At 37.5% G+C, this 21,266-nt stretch overlaps 3 protein-coding genes across 3 annotated transcripts; 1 reads left to right on the top strand and 2 right to left on the bottom strand.

The window, feature by feature from the left end:
* Positions 1-2,205: 2,205 nt before the first annotated feature.
* Positions 2,206-14,395, bottom strand: LOC148087751 (uncharacterized). The gene is made up of 5 exons (XM_087799570.1): positions 14,306-14,395; positions 13,347-13,574; positions 11,808-12,032; positions 9,815-11,137; positions 2,206-4,057 (listed from the first exon to the last, which is right to left on the bottom strand). The coding sequence occupies exons 1-5, from the start codon at positions 14,322-14,324 to the stop codon at positions 3,078-3,080; spliced, it is 2,775 nt and encodes a 924-aa protein (XP_087655696.1). The 5' UTR covers positions 14,325-14,395; the 3' UTR covers positions 2,206-3,077.
* LOC148087752 (uncharacterized) lies at positions 5,744-7,485 on the top strand. Its single transcript, XM_087790563.1, has 2 exons — positions 5,744-5,935; positions 6,427-7,485. Exons 1-2 carry the CDS (start codon positions 5,764-5,766, stop codon positions 7,335-7,337), a joined length of 1,083 nt encoding a protein of 360 aa, XP_087646689.1. The 5' UTR covers positions 5,744-5,763; the 3' UTR covers positions 7,338-7,485.
* A 944-nt stretch (positions 14,396-15,339) lies between the features above and the next one.
* LOC148087750 (uncharacterized) lies at positions 15,340-19,949 on the bottom strand. The gene is made up of 3 exons (XM_087790358.1): positions 19,800-19,949; positions 18,282-18,509; positions 15,340-17,287 (listed from the first exon to the last, which is right to left on the bottom strand). The coding sequence occupies exons 2-3, from the start codon at positions 18,298-18,300 to the stop codon at positions 15,891-15,893; spliced, it is 1,416 nt and encodes a 471-aa protein (XP_087646484.1). The 5' UTR covers positions 18,301-18,509; positions 19,800-19,949; the 3' UTR covers positions 15,340-15,890.
* Between the last annotated feature and the right edge of the window lie 1,317 nt (positions 19,950-21,266).

Genomic DNA, 21,266 nt, shown 5'->3' with positions numbered 1-21,266 from the left:
ATGTAAAAAAAACAACTATTAAATTTACAAAATGTTACATTTTTTAGAATTCAATTATTTTAATATACAAATGATTGAATTGAATTATCTAATTTAAAAGAAATCCAAGCTTTGATTACAGAAATGATCCAGTTCAGTTAATAAAATAATAATAATAAACTTAAATGCAAAAACGTTTTAAAGAATTTCAAAGCTTCAACATTTGAAATTAATAATTCAGCAGTTAAAGGCTTTTGAAATTATTATATTCCACACATTTTACACACTTTTAAGACCCTAGTCTCCAATAGTGTTTAAAATTAAAGTGATGTTCATTAGTTCGTATTCTTAATTGCAAGAATATAACAAAGAATTGTTTGTATGTCGTGGTGCAAATAGAAATCCTCGAAAATTAGCAGTGAAAACTCTTCCACTAATGGCACAGCTTGACACTGCTGGCACCAACACCTATACAATATAATCCCATAGATTCAACTTGTAGTAAAACAAGACATTTAATTGAGATCTTATTGAAGTCCTTTGTCTTTAAGATTAATATTTTTCATTAGTTATGTTTATTTGTCAGTATAAATTTATAAAACAATCTTTTACATAAAAATCACATCAATTAAATATAACGTTAGCAAAATCTGCAGCTATTTTTACATTTACAAAAACATAAATCTTCATAAGTGCTAGAAAGCAACAGTAAACTCAATTTGGGTTGTATAAAAACAAGCTGGTTCTCCTATAGCTACATCATTTTACGTTTGTACCTCTTTGATTGTACCCTTAAGTTATCATCTGCTGTATTTCTTTAAACACTCATTTAGTAATATAAGTTTAGTATCCTTCAAAATTGAGAATCAATTAAATTATTTATCAATTTAATTTTTAATATCAAGAGTACAGAGTGTTAAATATATAAAGAGTCCAGGGACATTCAGAGTGAGGTGTTGTTCAGTTCAATTCAAACATTGAATAGTTAAATTATCAACTTGCTATGCAAGTAAACATTTTGTATAAATATATTGCAATTCCAGATCATGAAAAAAAAGACCACATGAAAAAATAAATACAATCATTATTTACCTGTTGAAATTGTCTTTAAAAGTTGTTTCTGGTTCAAGTGGTGATGAACTGTACTTGTACCAGGTTGAATGCTGATCTGTGTGTTTGTCTCAAACACAGCTGTTTCAAGATAATCAATAAAAAGCCTGACCAATAAATAGGCGTTACCGATGCTTCTTGAATGAGTCAGTAGACTACATCAACATCATCATTCCAAAACTTAGGAGCAACAGCTTGGATATCTCTCCTCTGGTCCGGAAGCGTGTTCAGGAACCATCAGTAGATTCTGATCCACAGACCTCAGAGCCCGAGCTGGGGTGTAAGGCTGGATCAGATCACTGATGTAAGGAGGAGTCTGACCATGAATAGATCTGAAAGTAAGAACCAGAATTTTAAAATTGATCCTGAAAGAAACTGGCAGCCAGTGAAGAGATTTAAGGATCGGGGAAATGTGAGTTCTTCTACTAGAGCAGGTCAGAATTCTTGCTGCAGAGTTTTGTATTAACTGCAGGCGAGACAGCTCCTTCTTGTTTCGACACCAAAATAAACTATTACAATGGTCCAAACGAGAAGACACAAAATGTATAAAATGTGGTAGGAAACATAAGGAAATCACTGAATGATTTTACCCATGGGAATCAAGTACAGCAAAAATAATAAAGTACCCTAAACAGAAACCACGGACTCCACACAATAGATTATCTGATTCAGACCTTATTTGATTGGCAGATACACTGAAACTGTGCCCAGAAAGGTATGACGAGAACATTGTTCTTTTAAACAAACTGAAACCACTGTAACACAGACCCAGACAGTCCCACTTCATCCCTCGGTCTTCTCAGCAGGATCTGGTGATCAACTGTGTCAGAGGCTGAGGACAGATCCAAGAGAACCAGAACAGTGTATTGACCCAAATCAGCTGACATCATGATGCCACTGGACAATTTTAGTAAGGCTGTCTCTGTAGAGTGACGTTTGCGGAAGCCAGACCGAAACTTTTCAGTTGCAATAGTCTGTCACTAAAAATGACCTTCAACGTGGAGGTGATAGAGATTAAACAGTTTCCCCTGTAAATGTTTAAAATAGAGGATCCACAGTTAACCCATACAGGATCTGATATCATTGAGTAGCCTTCAACTTTATTGAAACAAAAAGTTAAGACAGTTTACATGATTCACATCAAGAGAAACATTAATTCAAAAGTATAAAATCTTTGATATGAATAAAAAGGAACAATGGTGGAGAAAAGTAAAGAGATAAAAAGTGAAAGGTCAAATTGTAAGATACACTTGATCTGGATACATAATGTATGCTAATTCAGTCATGAGCTTCTTCTTCATCATCATCATGAAGGTGATCAAGCCAGTATGGCTGAACCTTCTCTAGAATTGTTCCTTTTGACATTCAAATCTCATGAATCTCTAACGTTTCTTCTCACCGTCATCTTTACAGACTTCTGCTGCTCATAATAAATGTCCTCAACTGCCAATGGAACTCTGACATGAAGACGTAAACTCTCCACAAAGATAAAAAAAAAGTTATAACATATTTCATGTTTTGGTTTAAAGTAAAGTATTTGATGCTGCTCAACAAAAACAACTTGTGCTAATGTGTTTCCCACAGCTATTGATAGTGTTGCAAGACAGCTCATTGAGCATCTTAAAAAAAAAGGCCTCTCATCACACTTTCCTTTCAAGACATAAACAACTTTCATACCTCATATTCAAGAGTTTAGTAACAGCCACCCACCCCCAACAAAATGAAAACAATGTGTTTCAAAATAAAATACAGGCATTCTGGCAAGTACAGCAACACTCTGTAAGCAAGCTCATCAAACATGCTGATCTTCTGATTTCTTCCAAAAATCATGTAATCGCTGTATTTGTCCATGACTATGTAAATATTTATTCATCATGAAAAAAAGTGTCAGTGGCCACACATTTATATAAAATAGATGTCCCTTTAAAAAACAATATACTTTATCAATGATTTTTACTACTTCTGTGCAAGGGTCTTATTGTGGAGCATCAGGATGGTTTCCCTGATGTGTGGATTTTAGTGTGAACTGTCAGGTGATGTTTGCGTTTAAAACACTGCCCGCATTCTGAACAACAAAAGGGCTTCTCTCCCGTGTGAACTCTCAGGTGAGCATTCAAATGGTCTCTCCTTGTAAAACTCAGGCTACACTCAGTACAGGGAAATGGTTTCTCCCCAGTGTGGATTCTCATGTGAGTTTTCAGAGCTCCTCCTCGACTGAAGCACTTTCCACATTCAGAGCAGCCATATGGTTTTTCCCCCGTGTGGCTTCTCATGTGTATTTTCAAGTCTCCTCGTTCAACAAAGCATTTTCCACACTCTGAGCAGCAGTGTGGTTTTACCCCTGTGTGGATCTTCATGTGCGTCTTTAGGTGGTCTCTTCGGATAAAACATTGATTGCACTCTGAGCAGGTGAAAGGTTTTTCTCCAGTATGGATTCGCATGTGGTTCTCAAGGTTTCTTTTCTGAGTGAAACACTTGCCACAAAACAGGCAGGAGAGAGCTTCTCCACTGCATGTGATTTTGTGCTGAGTTAATCCAGACTTGGAGAAACATCGCTTTCCACACCCAGAGCAGGTCAGCGACTTGTCCTCGTCCCTCGTCTCTCTGACATGGTCTTCTGGATTTTCCTGATCCAACTGGTCCATACAGACATCGCTTCCCGATTCAAAAAAACTTTGTTGTTCAGAGTCCTCGACAAGATCCGAGTCACTAGCTGGCTCTGCTTCTTCAGAGTCGTCTCCGTCCGCTTCTGTTTTCAGAAAGCAGCTGTTGTTTGGAGGCTCCTTCCCTCTGTCGTGAGACTGTGAGGACTGAGCTTCATCTTCACATTCTTCCATCTTTACCACAACGATATCAAAAGGAAGCTGGCTAACATCTTCTTCCTCCTCTTCCTCTTTTATCCATGGAGTTTTCTGTTCCACAGGACAAGAGCGGCACTGCTGGGGTCCAGTTTCTTTACTGTTGAGACCTACAGACAAACAAACGTATTATTGGATATTCAGATGTTTAAGATATGGTTTACACAATAAAAGAAAGCGCTTTAACGGGAGAAGTTTTCACATCTAGAACAGCAGCAGACCATCTGGTGCTTGTGTACTTCCAATATCTAAAAACTTGGTTCTGAATGAAGCCTCTGTAACTGTGCTTTTGGTCTGTGTGTAGTAAAATAAACAAAGAAGACTAGACATGTGTCGAAATCACAAAAAATAATCCATCCTAAAAAAATCTAAAATCATGAATAATCAAAGGGAATGATGAATTTAAATGATTTGTCTAATAGAACGGGACCTTGCAAAGTTTTAAATCGGTATAAATTTCAGCATAAATTTAGTGTGATGTGTAATGCGTGAGGGGCTGTGCCAGGTAAGATTCTCATATGTTAAACATATTTTGACTGTTGGTAATTTTCAAAGGAAACGACTTTTATCCAGGAAAATTAAACAAAACAGCATCAAAATATCGGTCTCTTTTAGTGTTCAGAGTGCCAGTCCTTGTCCAGTCCAACTGGCAGAGAAAAGTGAATAAGAAGTCCAGGTGTAAGTAAGTTAGATATTGTAAATATATCAAACTGTTCACATATATCATGTGATTATTCATGTCCGTTAAGAGTTCTCACCACGCTCACAAGTTAAAAAATCCAATTCAGTTGTGTTTTTATTTGAAGTCCACATTGAAAACCCAGAATATACAATTTATCTTGAAAAAGTACTTACTGAAGAACATTTTAACAATACAAACGTTCAATCAAAATATAGTGAAGATTTAATCTAAAGTGAAAGCGTGAACCTAAATCTTTCTGACAAAATATAAATAAGGATTCACCAATTGCAACTGAAACGAAAGAAAAAAAAAGAGATGCTTCTCTCGGAAGGCTCAAAACCTTTTCACCCTGAACCTCACTCTGACTGACAACATGAGAACAACCTTTTTTTATGAAGATCTGTGCATCTGCATGATCCAGAGACTGGTATGTACGTTGGTGTTTAAAATGACCCTCGTGTATTTTAACCAACAACTTGATTCTTAAAAGACATCATCTCCAGAGAAGATCTCAGCATCAGGACGAGCTGAACCAAACAAGCCCCAAGATTATCGAGGCTTTCCGATACACATAAACATATTTCATTCAACTCAGTAAAAACTAGTATCGTGATAAGTTGGACAGAAGCTAGCCTCTTACATCAAAGATAACTTTTGTTTTTTCACAACACGGGGACGCTCGCACGAACCTCTCCGGTCGGACTGGACCGCAGTACTCCGGACCAGCCGCAGCACTTCGCTCTGATCCTCCATACTTCGTTTTTCTCAGTCACGGGAAACCAATATGTGGTTTAAGGTTTGAATCCTCAGCACCACAAGAGTCTTTGTCTGTTTACTTCCGCTTTTGTCACACATTTATGTTCCGGTCAGGTTAGTGGTTGAGAAAGGGTTCCGCTCTGTCCTGATTGTTATACCAACATGGACAGCAACGGGTTTAAAAATAAATAATAAATAAATGATGAATACATAGAATAAATAAAGAAATAAAAATAAAGAAATAACAAAGCGTTGCAAAGAAAATAGAGCGGAACCTTAAGCTGGACTCTAAATACTGTGACACCACCCTTAGAAGTAAACAAAATGGCGGCACTGGATGTCGAAGGATCGAGCGACTTTAGTTCCAAACTCAGCAGGATGTCTTCAGTCCAGACTCTGCGGCAGTTCGTCAATGATCGTCTGGCCTCTGCTGCCCGAGAAATCTTCGAAGTGTTCGAACTTACTGTGTCCGAGTTAGAGGAAGAAGTGGATCGACAGCGGAAGCTGCTGGACGGGCTCTTGAGACCTGCGGTTGTTGTGCAGAGGAGAGGTTTGTACCTTCACTGGGTTCGCAGGACTAAGGACACAAAAAGTGTAGTTGCAGCTTGGAATGTGGATGTCAATCAGACGTGTATTATTCTGCCCTGACCTGCCATGTTGGTTTAATAAATCGAGCCAGTACGAGAATGACTTTTTCGGATGTAATGTTTTTTTTTATAGATACTTGTGATGTGTTGGTGATATTGTTTAACTTAAACCTAGCTACACTCCTTTGTAAAAGCGCAATTGTGTAGTGTGACACGATGTTGACAAAACTGTAATGGCGATATTTGTTCATTTTAATAATTCTTACAAGGTGACTTTAGTGACTTGCTTGGAAAGAATGTATTTGTTTAACTCCAAGCAACAATAAAATTGTCACTAATTTGATCATCTCACTTGGGCATTTATGTTGTCATTACCTTTGACTCTATATTTAGCTCTGGAAACTTATAAGATCACATAAGAATTTATGTTAATGTTGATATTTTTTCATTTCAGATGAGCAGCCAGATTTCAATTACAATCTGCACCAAGAGAGTCCAGAACCTCCTCTTGACATAGAAGACGAAGATGACTTTAACGTATCTTTGAATTATGCTTACGTGAAGAGTGAATATGAAGAAGAAGAAGCGGAGTCCTCACAGCTCTATCAAGGAGAGGAAGAGCCTCCAGCGAGCGGCTCAGCTGAACACTTGAAAACAGAAATTGACAATGATGACCATGGAGGTACAGAACCAGGCAGCCACTATAGTCCACTTCTACACTCAGACCAACAGAGGTCACTCTCATTTGGACCAAGTCATGTAGACAGAGGGGTAACCACTAATCCTCTGTGTGGTTTAAACTCTGAGAAAAAGGACGACAAGTCACTGACCTGTGCAGGCTGTGGTAGAAGATGTTATTCCAAGAGAGGACTCAGCTGGCACAGCAAAGCCTGCAGAGAAACTTTGAACAAAAGAGGAACTCCTGAAACGCTCATGGATATTCAAACAGAACAGAAATCGTTTGGTTGTTCAGAATGTGGGAAGTTTTTTAGTCAGAGAATACATCTGAAGAGACACATGGTAATGCACACTGGAGAGAAACCATTTGGCTGCTCACATTGTGGACGATCCTATAGCCGGAAAGGGGATCTGAAGAAGCACATCAGAATTCACACCGGGGAGAAACCGTTCTGCTGTTCGCATTGTGGAAAACGTTTCAACCAAAGTGGAAATCTGACCATACACCTGCGGATCCACAAAAGGGAGAAGCCGTTCTGCTGCCCAGAATGTGGAAAAGGTTTCAGTCAGAGAGGACATATGAAGAAACACATGACTCATCACACAATAGAGAAAACTGGTCAAAATCTCTATAAATGTAGCAATTCAGAAAGTGATTCAACAGCTCTGTATCCACAATCACTGTAGATAGATGGTGAGTTTGTTTGTCATCAAAGTAAAGAGGTCAAACTTTCAGATGCATTTGTTTTTCACTCGGACATTCACACCCTTTCTTAGTAATATGTCTGTATCTCTAGTTCTACTGTCAAAGTGTTTTTTGTCTCAATAAAGTGAGAAAATTCCCTCTCTACCTCCCTTCCCATTGACGGTACTGTGGAAGAGATTTGAGCTCTTATTTTCACATGGTTTTGCATTTGTTCATGCTAGGGCTCATAATTAATGGTCAGAATGTTAGTTTTTCCTCTTCAACACCGGTTCCCAAACTTAAAGAACAAGGAGCCTGGAAACGAATGATTAAAAAACCCAAAACATTTTATGCAACGCAACTTTCAACATCTCGCCTGGCGTCAAAGAGGCGACTTTCAAGCGTATACAGCCATGTAGTAAAAACTGGTCAGTTTTTTAATCAAAGCAAACATCTAAAGATTCCTGTGAGAATTAAAATGGGGGAGAAACCTATTGGCTGCTCTGTGTGTGGAAAGTGTTTTAATCAGAGCAAACATCTCGACAGACACATTCACACAGTGAAGCCGGGACCTGAAGAATCATGTTAGGATTCATACAGGAAAAAAAACGTTCTGCTGTCTGGAGTGTGGAAAAAGTGGACATCACTTGAAAAGAAACGCAAGAAAACACACAGGAGACAAACCATTTAGCTGCTTGGACTGTGGGAAATGTTTCATTTCAAAATGTTTCTTAAGAAACAATGAAGAGTTCACATATCAAAGAGAGCCTTGGGTGCTAAATAGTCGGACACTGCAATATATTTTTTCTGTTTCAAATCTCATCCTTTTCTTATACTGATAAGAACATGCTATTATTTTCCTTACTATCCTGAGATGATGTTGATTGTTTCATTTATTAGAGTCATATGTAACAAACGAGAGTGCTCAATTTAGTACTGTAAACTTGTTTTACATCTTACACAAATTCATGCATTTTGGGGAAATGTAATGAATTTGTTCAGAAACTGGAAGCTCGTTTCAACCAAATCTGTTTCAGAAGAACATAAGCAAGAGAGTAGGCTTAACATTTTAACAAAGTACGGACTGGATCCTGATATGATGGCACACTGTATAATGAAAATATATTTCATATAGCAGTGCCTAGTGCTAAGTTTACAGATGATTGATTTGTTTATAAAAATCTCAAATTTTAACAGCCTAGTCCTGTCACGAATAAGTCTATCCACAGGGTGATGAAGGCTGCCCGAAGAGAAGCAGCCAACAAGCCATCATGGTCATCTACAGCTCCATTCCAGATGCAGAAGGAGTGGAACTGCAAGTATTCAAGTCTCCAACCACTCACATAGTGTGTGTATCATGCCATACACTGGCAGACGGCAGACACAAACCTTGAAAATGATCGCAAGGATACATAATGAACCATTATAGTTTCAGTCACCACCCATATCACAAGAATAACAAAAGACATTTACAACCGATTTCATAAAGAATGTTAGCAGTTGAAGCATATTCTAGCTGAAGTATAAACATAATCGGGTGAATAAGTATTGTTAATATAGTTCAGTAATTAATGTACGTATCGAATGTGTAAAAAAACTCCCACAAAATAAATGATTGTTTCATTAGAGGAGAATCGTTTTTTAAAATACCACTGAATCAATGAAGAAACTGGGTCCAGTGAAGTGTTCAAACAAACAATGAAGTAGATATTAAACACAATGAGGGATATAACAGTTGAAATTATGGCTAGAAACAAATAAATGTTAGAATAAAATTGCTCATGGTGGCGAAGGAAGAGAACAGCATCAATTATATTCTGCGTCTGGTCGGGGAAAGTGGAACGAGATCTTCACAACCTTCGCTTGGGGGCGAATAATCTCCATAACCAGTCACTGCAGAGTCGAACCAAAACTTTCTCCCTAGTCGTTTATTTTTTAAGCTGTTGCAAAGAGACATCGGTGTTGTTTACGGGTTCAGGTTACATACGACTGATTCAAGACCCAAATACTGCATTTTGATATTTATTGAATGAACTAAACGAATTGAAGAGAATAATGCAGACATGACAGTTGTGATGTCAAACAGTGAAGTAACTGATGTTCTCACAGACGATGCCACGGGTTAAGATAAGGGTAATCCAAAAGAGTTTCCTATATCTTGCATTCAGGTATTCAGGATTCGAAGTGAATAGTTCGTCCATTCTTCCACATCCAAAAAAGCAACTTGTTTGAATCAAAGTTGAGAAGGCTAACAGTTCTAAAACGGTTGTCTTGTCCATTACTGGTGGTGAGTTACAGGTCCTTGTAAAGCTCTGGAGTCTGGATGCTGTCAGTTATTTTGGTGTCATCAAATTGTTTGATGCTTAAATGTTCTTAATGCACCTCTTGTCATCATACACAAGTGCAATCAGAAAACAACATCAATATCATATTTGATGCAAAGGATTATTTTATTACTTAGTTAAGGTTGTGAGTTTTCATTCAAGTTTGCCTTTGATTGTTTTATGAACTTTAATGTGTGCCTTCAGGTTTCCCTTCTGCGAAAAACATTTGCCACACTGAGTGCAGGTGAAAGGTTTTTCACCTGCGTGAATTTTAATGTGTATGTTCAGGCTCCCTTTTTCTGTGAAACATTTACCACACTGATCGCAGGCGAAAGGTTTTTTTCCAGTGTGAATGGTCATGTGTTTCTGCAGGTTCCCTTTTTCTGAAAAACATTTCCCACACTGAGAGCAGACGAAAGGTTTTTCTCCAGTGTGACTTCTCATGTGGTCTTTCATTTGATCACTTCTTTGAAAACATTCCTCACACTGAGAGCATTTGTAAGGTTTTTCCACTGTGTGTGTCCTCATGTGCCGTTTCAGATTTTTGCTCCACATAAATCTTTTATCACAAAGAGAGCAGATGAAAGACATTTCCCCTCCAGTGTGGCTAACAACGTGTTTCTTTAGACTTCTTTTCTCTGTGAAACATTTACCACACTGACTACAGATAAAAGGCTTTTCTCCGGTGTGAATCCTCATGTGGACTTTGAGATGATCACTCCTCCTAAAAGATTCCTTACACTGAGAGCAATTAAAAGGTTTTTCTCCAGTGTGAATTCTCATATGTTTGTTCAGGCTCCCGTTCTCTGTAAAACGTTCCCCACACTGAGAGCAAATGTAAGGATTTTCTCCAGTGTGAATTCTCATGTGTTTTTTCAGGGTAGATTTCTCTGTGAAATATTCATCACATTCCGTGCAGGTGAATGGTTTCTTTCTAGTGTGAATTCTAATGTGAACTTCCAGATTATGTCTCCTTTCAAAACATTTTCCGCAAAGTGAACAAGTCAAGGGTCCAGAGCAGGATTTCATGTGCCTCGACAGTCCTTTCTTTGAACTAAATTTTCTCACACATCTAGAGCAGATCAGTGATTCATGACCATCTTTCTTCTCACTGACATGAACTTCTGGATTCTCAGCAGAGTTTGAAGTTGACTGAGTGTTGCTGGTTTCTCTCCAGTCTTCACTGTCATCAGTGTCCGACTCAGAGGAGAGGGACCTCTGGTGAGCAGGTCTGTCAATTTTAGGTCCTCCACATTCTCCATCAGGTTCTGTTTTCACATGTTGAATCAAGCTGCTGGTTGTCGGCTCCTCTTCAGCTTTGATCTTCACAATGACAGGTGTGAACGAGAGGCCGGAGACATCATCTTCTTCTTCTTCTTTAATGAGACAAGGTTCTGATTCCTCATGACTCAAACTGGAGTTGCACTCCTGCTGCTCAGGAGAAACGTCTTCTTCCTTCACCAGCACCTTCTGAACATCTGCAGACACAAACACACTTAAATCACTGAACAATTGTGTTGTTTATGTACTTTTGCTGGTCATAGCAGAAAAGAGGTAGAGCACACATCCTTGATTGCGAGGACGGGAGTACAAACCACCCACTCAGCATTGTAATTACAGTGGTTATTATAGAGGTCATGTTGTGTTGCAGGAGGAGACTTGTGATCTCCAGCTTTCTTTCTTTATTTAATAAAAGCATTTACTCTGGCAACACGACTTATGTACCTTCGATTTAATGTCTTTTTATTCTGCACTATGCATCCTAAGATTGATTTACTATCTTCTTCAAGCCGGAAACTAAACAAACAATATCCTATTTTTTCTTCATTTTGGTGTTCAGGCATTTATATTTTATGAGAAACATTGAAAAATAAGTTCCATTTTTCTCTTTGTTTATGGATTATTTATATTCTAACAAAATGGAATCACAAGAGAGTTTATTTTAAAGAATAAACTACCTTTTGTTTTGACTGAATATTTATACAGAACTATTGCAGACTAAAATGTTATTTTTATTTTGTTGTAAAATGCTTTAAAAACATACATTTATTGAATGTGTTTAAGTGTAAATAATCTTCCAATGATCTTTACTTGAACCTGAAGTACTTCATGCTGTCGCTCAAACTGTCAAATTGATGTTTGTTTTACCTTCTTTCTTCACAAACATGTTCACATGTTGAATCAAGCTGCTGGTTGTTGGCTCCTCTTCAGCTTCGATCTTCACAATGACAGGTAATAACGAGAGGCCGGAGACATCATCTTCTTCTTCTTCTTTAATGAGACGAGGTTCTGATTCCTCATGACTCAGACTGGAGTTGCACTCCTGCTGCTCAAGAGAAACGTCTTCTTCCTTCACCAGAACCTTCTGAACATCTGCAGACACAAACACACTTAAATCAATGAACAATTGTGTTGTTTATGATATTTTGCTGGTCGTAACAGAAAAGAGGTAGAGCGCACAACTCTTGATCGCGAGGACGGGAGTATAAACCACCCACTCAGCATTGTAATTACAGTGGTTATTATAGAGGTCATGTTGTGTTGCAGGAGAAACTCTGGCAACATGACTATGTACCTTCAATGTAAAGGCATTTTATTCTGCACTATGCATCCTAAGATTGATTTACTAGCTTCTGCAAGGACAAAAATAAAACAAACAATATCCTATTTTTTTCTTTTTGGTGTTCAGGCATTTATATTTTGTGAGAAACATTGAAAAATAAATTCCATTTTTCTCTTTGTTTATGGATTATTTATATTCTAACGAAATGGAATCACAAGAGAGTTTATTTTAAAGAATAAACTACCTTTTGTTTTGACTGAATATTTATACAGATCTATTACAGACTAAAATGTTGTTTTTATTTTGTTGTGAAATGCTTTAAAAACATACATTTCTTGTTTAAAAATAGAACGTCAAAGATGCTGGATTAAGTGTCTTTTTGGGGAGTAAGAATATGCATTTAACTGAGTTAAAAGCACGTAAAAAGCACGTAAAAAACCCTCAACCTCAACCCCCTTAATTCTGCGACAACCACATTTCAGGTAGCAGTGTCCTATTTTAAGAGATCCAGAATATGATCACCCTCACAAAGGGTTTATCAAATCATCTCTGAACACTTCAACATAAAATCCGGGCTCTGGTTAGTTATCTCAACTAGTCGTCCATGTTCCGACTTTCCAACTGCAGTTTGTTACCAAATAAGTCCTTTCATAAGAAACACATTGAAGATGCAAATGTGTTGAATTCCCCCTCCAAATATTCTAGTGAGAAAGTTTGTAATAGAACCTCTTAATTGAATTTAGATGTAGACCAGCTGCTTGTTGAGTTCAGTGTGAAAAAAAAAGAAGAAAATATCATAAATTCTATGTATGTATATTTTCACTTTCAAATAAGACGGGCCTTCACGTCTACAACCAAACATTAATCTGCAGAAAATGACAATGAACCATTAAGGTTAGAGTTACTTTTTGGCTTCATTGTCTCCAGTGACGTCTTTTCTTGTCTTTTAACGTCACGTTTCTTACAGGCGGCCGATCATGAAGGCAGACGGAATGATCGATAGTCAAATTGAATCGATCTGACATCGGATCCTGTGTTTCTATTATATTTATACATCTTTATTTCAGACTCAATGCCAATAGCAAAGACAAACACACACAAAGAAAAGAGAATGTTTGTTTTACCTTCTTTCTTCACAGACATGTTCACATGTTGAATCAAGCTGCTGGTTGTTGGCTCCTCTTCAGCCTCGATCTTCACAATGACAGGCATGAGCGAGAGGCCGGAGACATCATCTTCTTCTTCTTCTTCTTTAATGAGACGAGATTCTGATTCCTCATGACTCAGACTGGAGTTGCACTCCTGCTGCTCAAGAGGAACGTCTTCTTCCTTCACCAGCACGTTCTGAACATCTGCAGATACAAACGCACTTAAATCACTGAACAATTGTGTTGTTTATGTACTTTTGCTGGTAATAGCAGAAAAGTATTAGAGCACACAACTCTTGATCGCGGGGACGGGAGTATAATTCATCCACTCAGGATTATAATTACAGTGGTTATTATAGAGGCCATGTTGTGTTGCAGGAGGAGACTTGTGATTTCCAGCTTTCTGTCTTTATTTAATAAAGGCATTTACTCTGGCAACACGACTTATGTACCTTCAATGTAAAGGCATTTTATTCTGCACTATGCATCCTAAGATTGATTTACTAGCTTCTGCACGCCCAAAAATAAACGAACAATATCCTATTTTTTTCTTTTTGGTGTTCAGGCATTTATATTTTATGAGATACATTGACAAATAAGTTCCATTTTTCTCTTTGTTTATGGATTATTTATATTTTAACAAAAATAGTAGAAAATGTGTTCCTGTGCTCCGTGTTCAACGTTTATTTACAACAATGTTCTCTTATACACTTCCGGTCCGTCCTTCAATATGTTCCTCTTCTATCGTTCCTACCCTCTGCTCCCGCTACACATAGCAACGAAACACACAAAAAAAGAGAATAGAGCTAAAACATAGACGCATGAATCACTAAACATTGAATGTGTTTAAGTGAAAATAATCTTCCAATGATCTTTACTTGAACCTGAACCACATCATGCTGTCGCTCAAACTACCAAATGGTTGTTTGTTTTACCTTCTTTCTTCACAAACATGTCGTCACGATGATGGAGCCGGAGAGTACCCGGAGTAGTCACGTCTTATTTTGAGGAAGCTGCGATGATTCACAAAAACATAATCCGACGATCTTCTGCCGTGGGTCGTGCGGCGGAAATGGTTCTTCTTCGGCGGTTTCGTTGGCTGGCGGATTATGGACGAAGGCTGCACGTAGAGGATCAGACAACAAGCCTTCAACTTGAAGGCTTCAAGGACATCTACAGCTCCAGATGCAGAAGGAGTGGAACCGCAAGTCTGCGCATACTTCTGCCCTGTTCCTTCTGGTCGATGCACATGCAAAGTTACCAGGACTATAACATCTATGCAGGCCTTCCAGAGATACTGATCTTTATACCCATGACTCCCAAACACTGTGATCAGACTCACACAGTGTGCGTATCATGCCACTCACTGGCAAAAGTTGGTATTGCAGGAATTAAGACCGCAGACACAAAGCTTGAAAATGATCGCCAGGATACATAATGAACCATTAATGGTATTAGTTACCACCTATATCACAAGAATAACGAGACATTTACAACATATTTCACAAAGAATGTTGGGCAGTTGCAGTACATTCTAGCTGAAGTATAAATATATATTCAGGTGAATAAACATGGTTAATATAGCTCAGTATGTTATGTACGTATGGAATGTGTAACCCCCCACCCACACACACACAAAATAAATGTTTTTTCATGAGAGGAGAATTGGTTTTAAAATACCACTGAATCAATGAAGAAACTGGGTCCAGTGAAGTGTTCAAACAAACAATGAAGAAGATATTAAACACAATGAGGGATATAACAGTTGAAATTATGGATAGAAACAAATAAATGTCAGAATAAATTTGCTCATGGTGGCGAAGGAAGAGAACTGTATCAATTCTATTCTGCATCTGGTCGGGGAAAGTGGAACGAGATCTTCACAACCTTCACTTGGGGGCGAATAATCTCCATAACCAGTCACTGCAGAGTCGAACCAAAACTTTCTCACTGGTCCTTTATTTTTTTAAGTTGTTGCAAAGAGACATCGGTGTTGTTTACGGGTTCAGGTTACATACGATCGATTCAAGACCCAAATACTGCGTTTTGATGTTTATTGAATGAACAAAACAAATTGAAGAGCATAATGCAGACATGACAGTTGTGATGTCAAACAGTGAAGTAACTGATGTTCTCACAGACAATGCCATGCGTTAAGATAAGGGTAATCCAAAAGAGTTTCCTATATCTTGCGTTCAGGTATTCAGGATTCAAAGTGAATAGTTCGTCCATTCTTCCACATCCCAAAAAGGAACTTGTTTGAATCAAAGTTGAGAAAGCTAACAGTTCTAAAACGGTTGTCTTGTCCATTACTGGTGTTGAGTTACAGGTCCTTGTAAAGCTCTGGAGTCTGGATGCTGTCAGTTATTTTGGTGTCATCAAATTGTCTGATGCTTAAATGTTCTTAATACACCTCTTATTACCATACGCAAGTGCAATCAGAAAACAACATCAATATCATATTTGATGCAAAGTTTTTTTTTACTTAGTTAAGGTTGTGAATTTTCATTCAAGTTTGCCTTAAATTGTTTTGTGAACTTTCATATGTGCCTTCAGGTTTCCCTTCTGCGAAAAACATTTGCCACACAAAGTGCAGGTGAAAGGTTTTTCGCCTGTGTGAATTTTAATGTGTTTGTTCAGGCTCCCTTTTTCTGTGAAACATTTACCACACTGATTGCAGGCGAAAGGTTTTTCTCCAGTGTGAATGGTCATGTGTTTCTGCAGGCTCCCTTTTTCTGAAAAACATTTCCCACACTGAGAGCATACGAAAGGTTTTTCTCCAGTGTGAGTTATAATGTGTTTCTTAAGGCTCCTTTTCTCTGTAAAATATTCACCACAGTGAGAGCACATGAATGGCTTTTCTCCTGTGTGACTTCTCATGTGATCTTTCAGATGATCACTTCTTTGAAAACATTCCCCACACTGAGAGCAATTGTAAGGTTTTTCTTCTGTGTGTGTCCTCATGTGCCGTTTCAGATTTTTGCTCCACATAAATCTTTTATCACAAAGAGAGCAGATGAAAGACATTTCCCCTCCAGTGTGACTAACGATGTGTTTCTTTAGACTCCTTTTCTCTGTGAAACATCTTCCACACTGAACACAGATAAAAGGCTTTTCTCCGGTGTGAATCCTCATGTGGACTTTGAGATGATCACTCCTCCTAAAAGATTCCCCACACTGAGAGCAATTGAAAGGTTTTTCTCCAGTGTGAATTCTCACATGTTTCTTCAGGCTCCCGTTTTCTGTGAAACATTCCCCACACTCAAAGCAGATGAAAGGATTTTCTCCAGTGTGAATTCTCATGTGTTTTTTCAGGGTACATTTCTCTGTGAAATATTCATCACATTCCGTGCAGGTGAATGGTTTCTCTCCAGTGTGAATTCTAAGGTGAACTTCCAGATTATGTCTTCTTTCAAAGCATTTTCCACAAAATGAACAAGTCAAGGGTCCAGAGCAGGATTTCAGGTGCCTCGACAGCCCAGTCTTTGAACTAAATGTTCTCCCACATCCAGAGCAGATCAGTGATTCATGGCCATATTTTTTCTTCTCACTGACATGAACTTCTGGATTCTCAGCAGAGTTTGAAGTTGACTGGGTGTTGCTGGTTTCTCTCCAGTCTTCACTGTCATCAGTGTCCGACCCAGAGGAGAGGGACCTCTGGTGGTCAGGGCTGTCAATTTTAGGTCCTCCACATTCTCCATCAGCTTCTGTCTTCACATGTTGAATCAAGCTGCTGGTTGTCGGCTCCTCTTCAGCTTCAATCTTCACAATGACAGGTGTGAACGAGAGGCCGGAGACATCATCTTCTTCTTCTTCTTTAATGAGACGAGGTTCTAATTCCTTATGACTCAGACTGGAGTTGCACTCCTGCTGCTTAGGAGAAACATCTTCTTCCTTCACCAGCACCTTCTGAACGTCTGCAGACACAAACACACTTAAATCACTGAACAATCACTTTTATGCAATGAACTACCATTTGTTTTGACTGAATATTTATACAGAACTATTGCAGACTAAAATGTTATTTTTATTTTGTTGTGAAATGCTTTAAAAACATACATTTATTGTTTAAAAACAGAACGTCAAAGAGGCCTGATTAAGTGTTTTTTTGGGGAGTAAGGCTTCAGTCCGGAGGGCAGACACCCTCTCCATGTTTAAAAACAGGGCTACACCTCCAGGGCTGCTGCTGATCCAGGACCTCCACCATGTCATTGGAGAATCCAGAGTTCTCTCCAGCACCTCCATGGACTCTATACTCTCCTCTTTTCTCTCACTGTATCCTCCCTCACTCTTTTCTCCGTCCATCTGTCTACACCCCCATCCTTCCAGCTGGTCACAGCAGGAGGCCGTCAACAATGAGTCTGGTTCTGCTCGAGGTTTCTGCCTTCTAAAAGGAAGTTTTCCCTCGCCGATACCACACTGTGCTTCACTCATTATTGAGTTGCTGGATCTGTTTTTCCTTTCTCCACTATAGTCTTACTTAAAACTGTAAAATGTCTTGAGATAACTTTGTTATGATAAGACACTTTGAATAAAATAGAATTTAATTGAATTTAATTGTTGGGTTCAGTGTGAAAAAAAAGAAGAAAATATTGTAAATTCTATGTATGTATATTTCCAATTTCAAATAGGACGGGCCTTTATGTCTACAACAAAACATTTATAAAGTTGATCTATCTAACTAACTAAGCTGCAGAAAATGAAAATGAACCATTTAGGTTGGAGTTTGTTTTTGTCTCCAGTGACGTATTTCTTTTTGTCTTTTAACGTCACGTTTCTTACAGTCGGACTATCATGTAAGTCGACGTAATGATCGATAGTCAAATCGATCGATCTGACATCAGAGCCAGTGTATTTATTTAAACATATTTATGCTGTCGCTCAAACTGTCAAATGATTGTTTTTTTTTACCTTCTTTCTTCACAAACATGTCGTTACGCTGATGCAGCAGGAGAGTACCCGGAGTAGTAACGTCTTATTTTGAGGAAGCTGCGATGAGTCACAAAAACATGATCCGACGATCTTTTGCTGTGGGTCGTTCAGCGGAAATGATTCTTCTTCGGAGGTTTCGTTGGCTGGCGAAAAATGTCTGGTTCAACAGCGCCATCTGCTGTAGAGTGTGATTGTAACGAAGACCCTCTAATAATAAAAAAAAGACAGAATTGTAACAGAAATGTTAATTAACGTTAAACAATGATGTAAATTATTATACCGACATTAAATTGATCTCTTGGATAAGTAGGATATTACTTTGATATTTAAAAAATATCTTAATCCTAATTCTTATTAAACATTTTATAGTAAAAGTATATTTATTATTTTAAAATGTTCTCAGTATATTTAAATCTAACTTTCATCTATGTTCACCAGTTGAATGACCGAAAGAACAAGATTGAGAGTTTTCTCTGCATGTTGTCTGGTGAGGAGCTCATTCATTTGGGAGAGACTCATAGTATCATCCACGGAGAGTAGCTAACCTGGGAATAAGTAGGACGAATGATTGGCTTCTAAAATCATGGTTCAAGTTCATTTTACCAAGGGACCACAAGCAGCCATTTATCCACATTTTTGTAGAGCATGTGAGGATAAAGATTATGTAACAATTAGATTATTTAAGTCATTACTATTCGTTAACTATAGGGATTTGTTTTAGGACTTTAGTCGTCCACTTTGGCCAGTATCCATTGCCCTTCAAAAAGATTTTAAGTGAACATAAAAAACATTAGGGAAAAGGGCTTTTATACTAGTTTTTTTTTGTAAGTTTGTTAAAGTTATATAGATTGATACATAGATAGATAAAACTAGGTCTCCATCTGAAAATAGTTTTTCCAAATAGCACACAGCAACACAGGCGATAGATTCATAAAAAAAAGAAAAAAAAGAACAAAGTTTCGTTAAAAAGAAAGTGCAAGATTACATCAATCTAAGTCTAAAGATAAGGAACATAGATCAAAGAAAAAAACAAAAAGAGAGGATACAAAGATTAACATAGAAGTAAAGTAATAACTTAAGCATATTTAGCTTGATTGTATTATTTTTGTCTGGTCAGGAGATAAGATCTGAACTAAATATATAACTATAAAAATGTGCTATGCTGGTTAAAAAATACATTTACAGTCAAAACCTTTCATCAAATTCCAAGTTCATTTCACAAAAACAAAAACCATACAACTCAACCATACACTAGGCCTCAGTGTGAAGCACATTCCCTTTGTAATTTACAGAATCAGAAACTTACATGTCCTGTGTTATAAACACAACACAGGCTTTTTTTTATGGTGTCAGTACAGAATAAATAATAAAACAGGATTAACACACACAAAAAGCAACTGACATGCCTTAAAAAAGAACTGAAACGTTTTCCTCAAACATAATAACACACTACAGGAACCAATCTGAGTCCTCGTCACTGCTGCTGTTGTCACTCACCATATGGAACTTTGAAGTACTTCTGGAAGCGTAAAATGAGGAATTTCAAATCACTTTCTGATGATCTGAACCAGGATTGTACAAGAATATGGTTTAAAAGCAACAGCCGGTTGAAACTGTTGTCCAGCTCAACATGCCAGTGTAAGAAGCAATAAGCAACATAAGAGTTCGTATTCTTTAACCTTTGATCGACTTTTATCAAAAAACGTTGCCTTTGTTGGAAACACAGACATCTGTAACATCAGCTACTTTAATGTAAGATTTTAACAATAGCCATCAAAACAAGTAGTAATAGATTTAAATAAATGGATCATAAAGTAGTTGAAGAATAAAGAGAATACATAAAGTCAATACCTGATTATAAAGACCCCAGTAGTATGAGATTGTTTATGTTCAAAGTGGGACTCAAAAGATGAATTATGTACATTAGTGACTGATATTTAAGTCTTCCTGTGCTTGTGTAGATTGACTGTATGCACACTGGTTTTCCTCAAACAGTCCAACAGTGATGTATTCTTGTATAGCTCAAATAAAATAAATATATATATAAAAAAGAAAAACAAGAAATTGATGGCAAAATTTGTCAGAAGCGGCTCCACAAGGTTCAAGATTGTTGCTGTAGTCACAGATCATTTTTATTAGTTTGAAATCAAGTGACTTCTCTTGAGCTCGCATCACATATTTAAAGTTGAGAAGGCTGAGATGCAATATGTACTGAATTTTTATTTCAGATGATTTCAGTGTGAATGTAAATATACAAAACAAAACATACAGATTTCTGAATGAACCACATCGAGGTACCTTATTTGTGCATTTTACATTTTATACAGAAAGTTGATACATTTGTGTGGTCCTGCCTAACTCTACAATCTAAGTTGATTCAAAGCATACCAACAAAAAGCATTTCAGTAACTAATTTTGTTTAGATGCATATACCTTCACAATAACCTACCATAAGATTAGTTCCTTTTCATTTTTCTTTTCAAACAGCCACGATCATACAATGCTTACAAATGTGGTTATTAATGCAGTTCTTTTGCCTTCTTTTTGTTTATCTTTCACTTTAGACGCAATTACAGTAATAATCAAAAGACGAACAGCACGAAAAGAAAGAAGTAAAGAAAAGGGAAAACAATAATCTAATATAAGGTTAAGGTTCAATAATAAAAAAACATATTATTAAGCAAAGTAGACAATATTCATTTTAAGCTAAATCTCTTTTAGCTGCTGTTCTTGGGTAATTATATAGAATATTTAAAAATGTATGGATTTGACTGAAGCAGGCTCCTCATTTAACCAGTCACACCAAGGGGGAACTGCCAGGGGTAGAATTTTCTTCTAAACAGGGCAATCAGCTTTGGAAATGACCAACTTCACTTGAAGCTTTTTATAACATATAGATTAACAGTTTTAACACTCCTGAATTATTGCAATATGGGACTGTTAAGACTGTTATCCTACCCTATT

Source organism: Callionymus lyra, chromosome 1 (genome assembly GCF_982586985.1).
Source record: "Callionymus lyra chromosome 1, fCalLyr1.hap1.1, whole genome shotgun sequence".
In the NCBI taxonomy this organism is placed as follows: Eukaryota; Metazoa; Chordata; class Actinopteri; order Syngnathiformes; family Callionymidae; genus Callionymus; species Callionymus lyra.
This window is presented reverse-complemented; position numbering and strand designations above follow the sequence as displayed.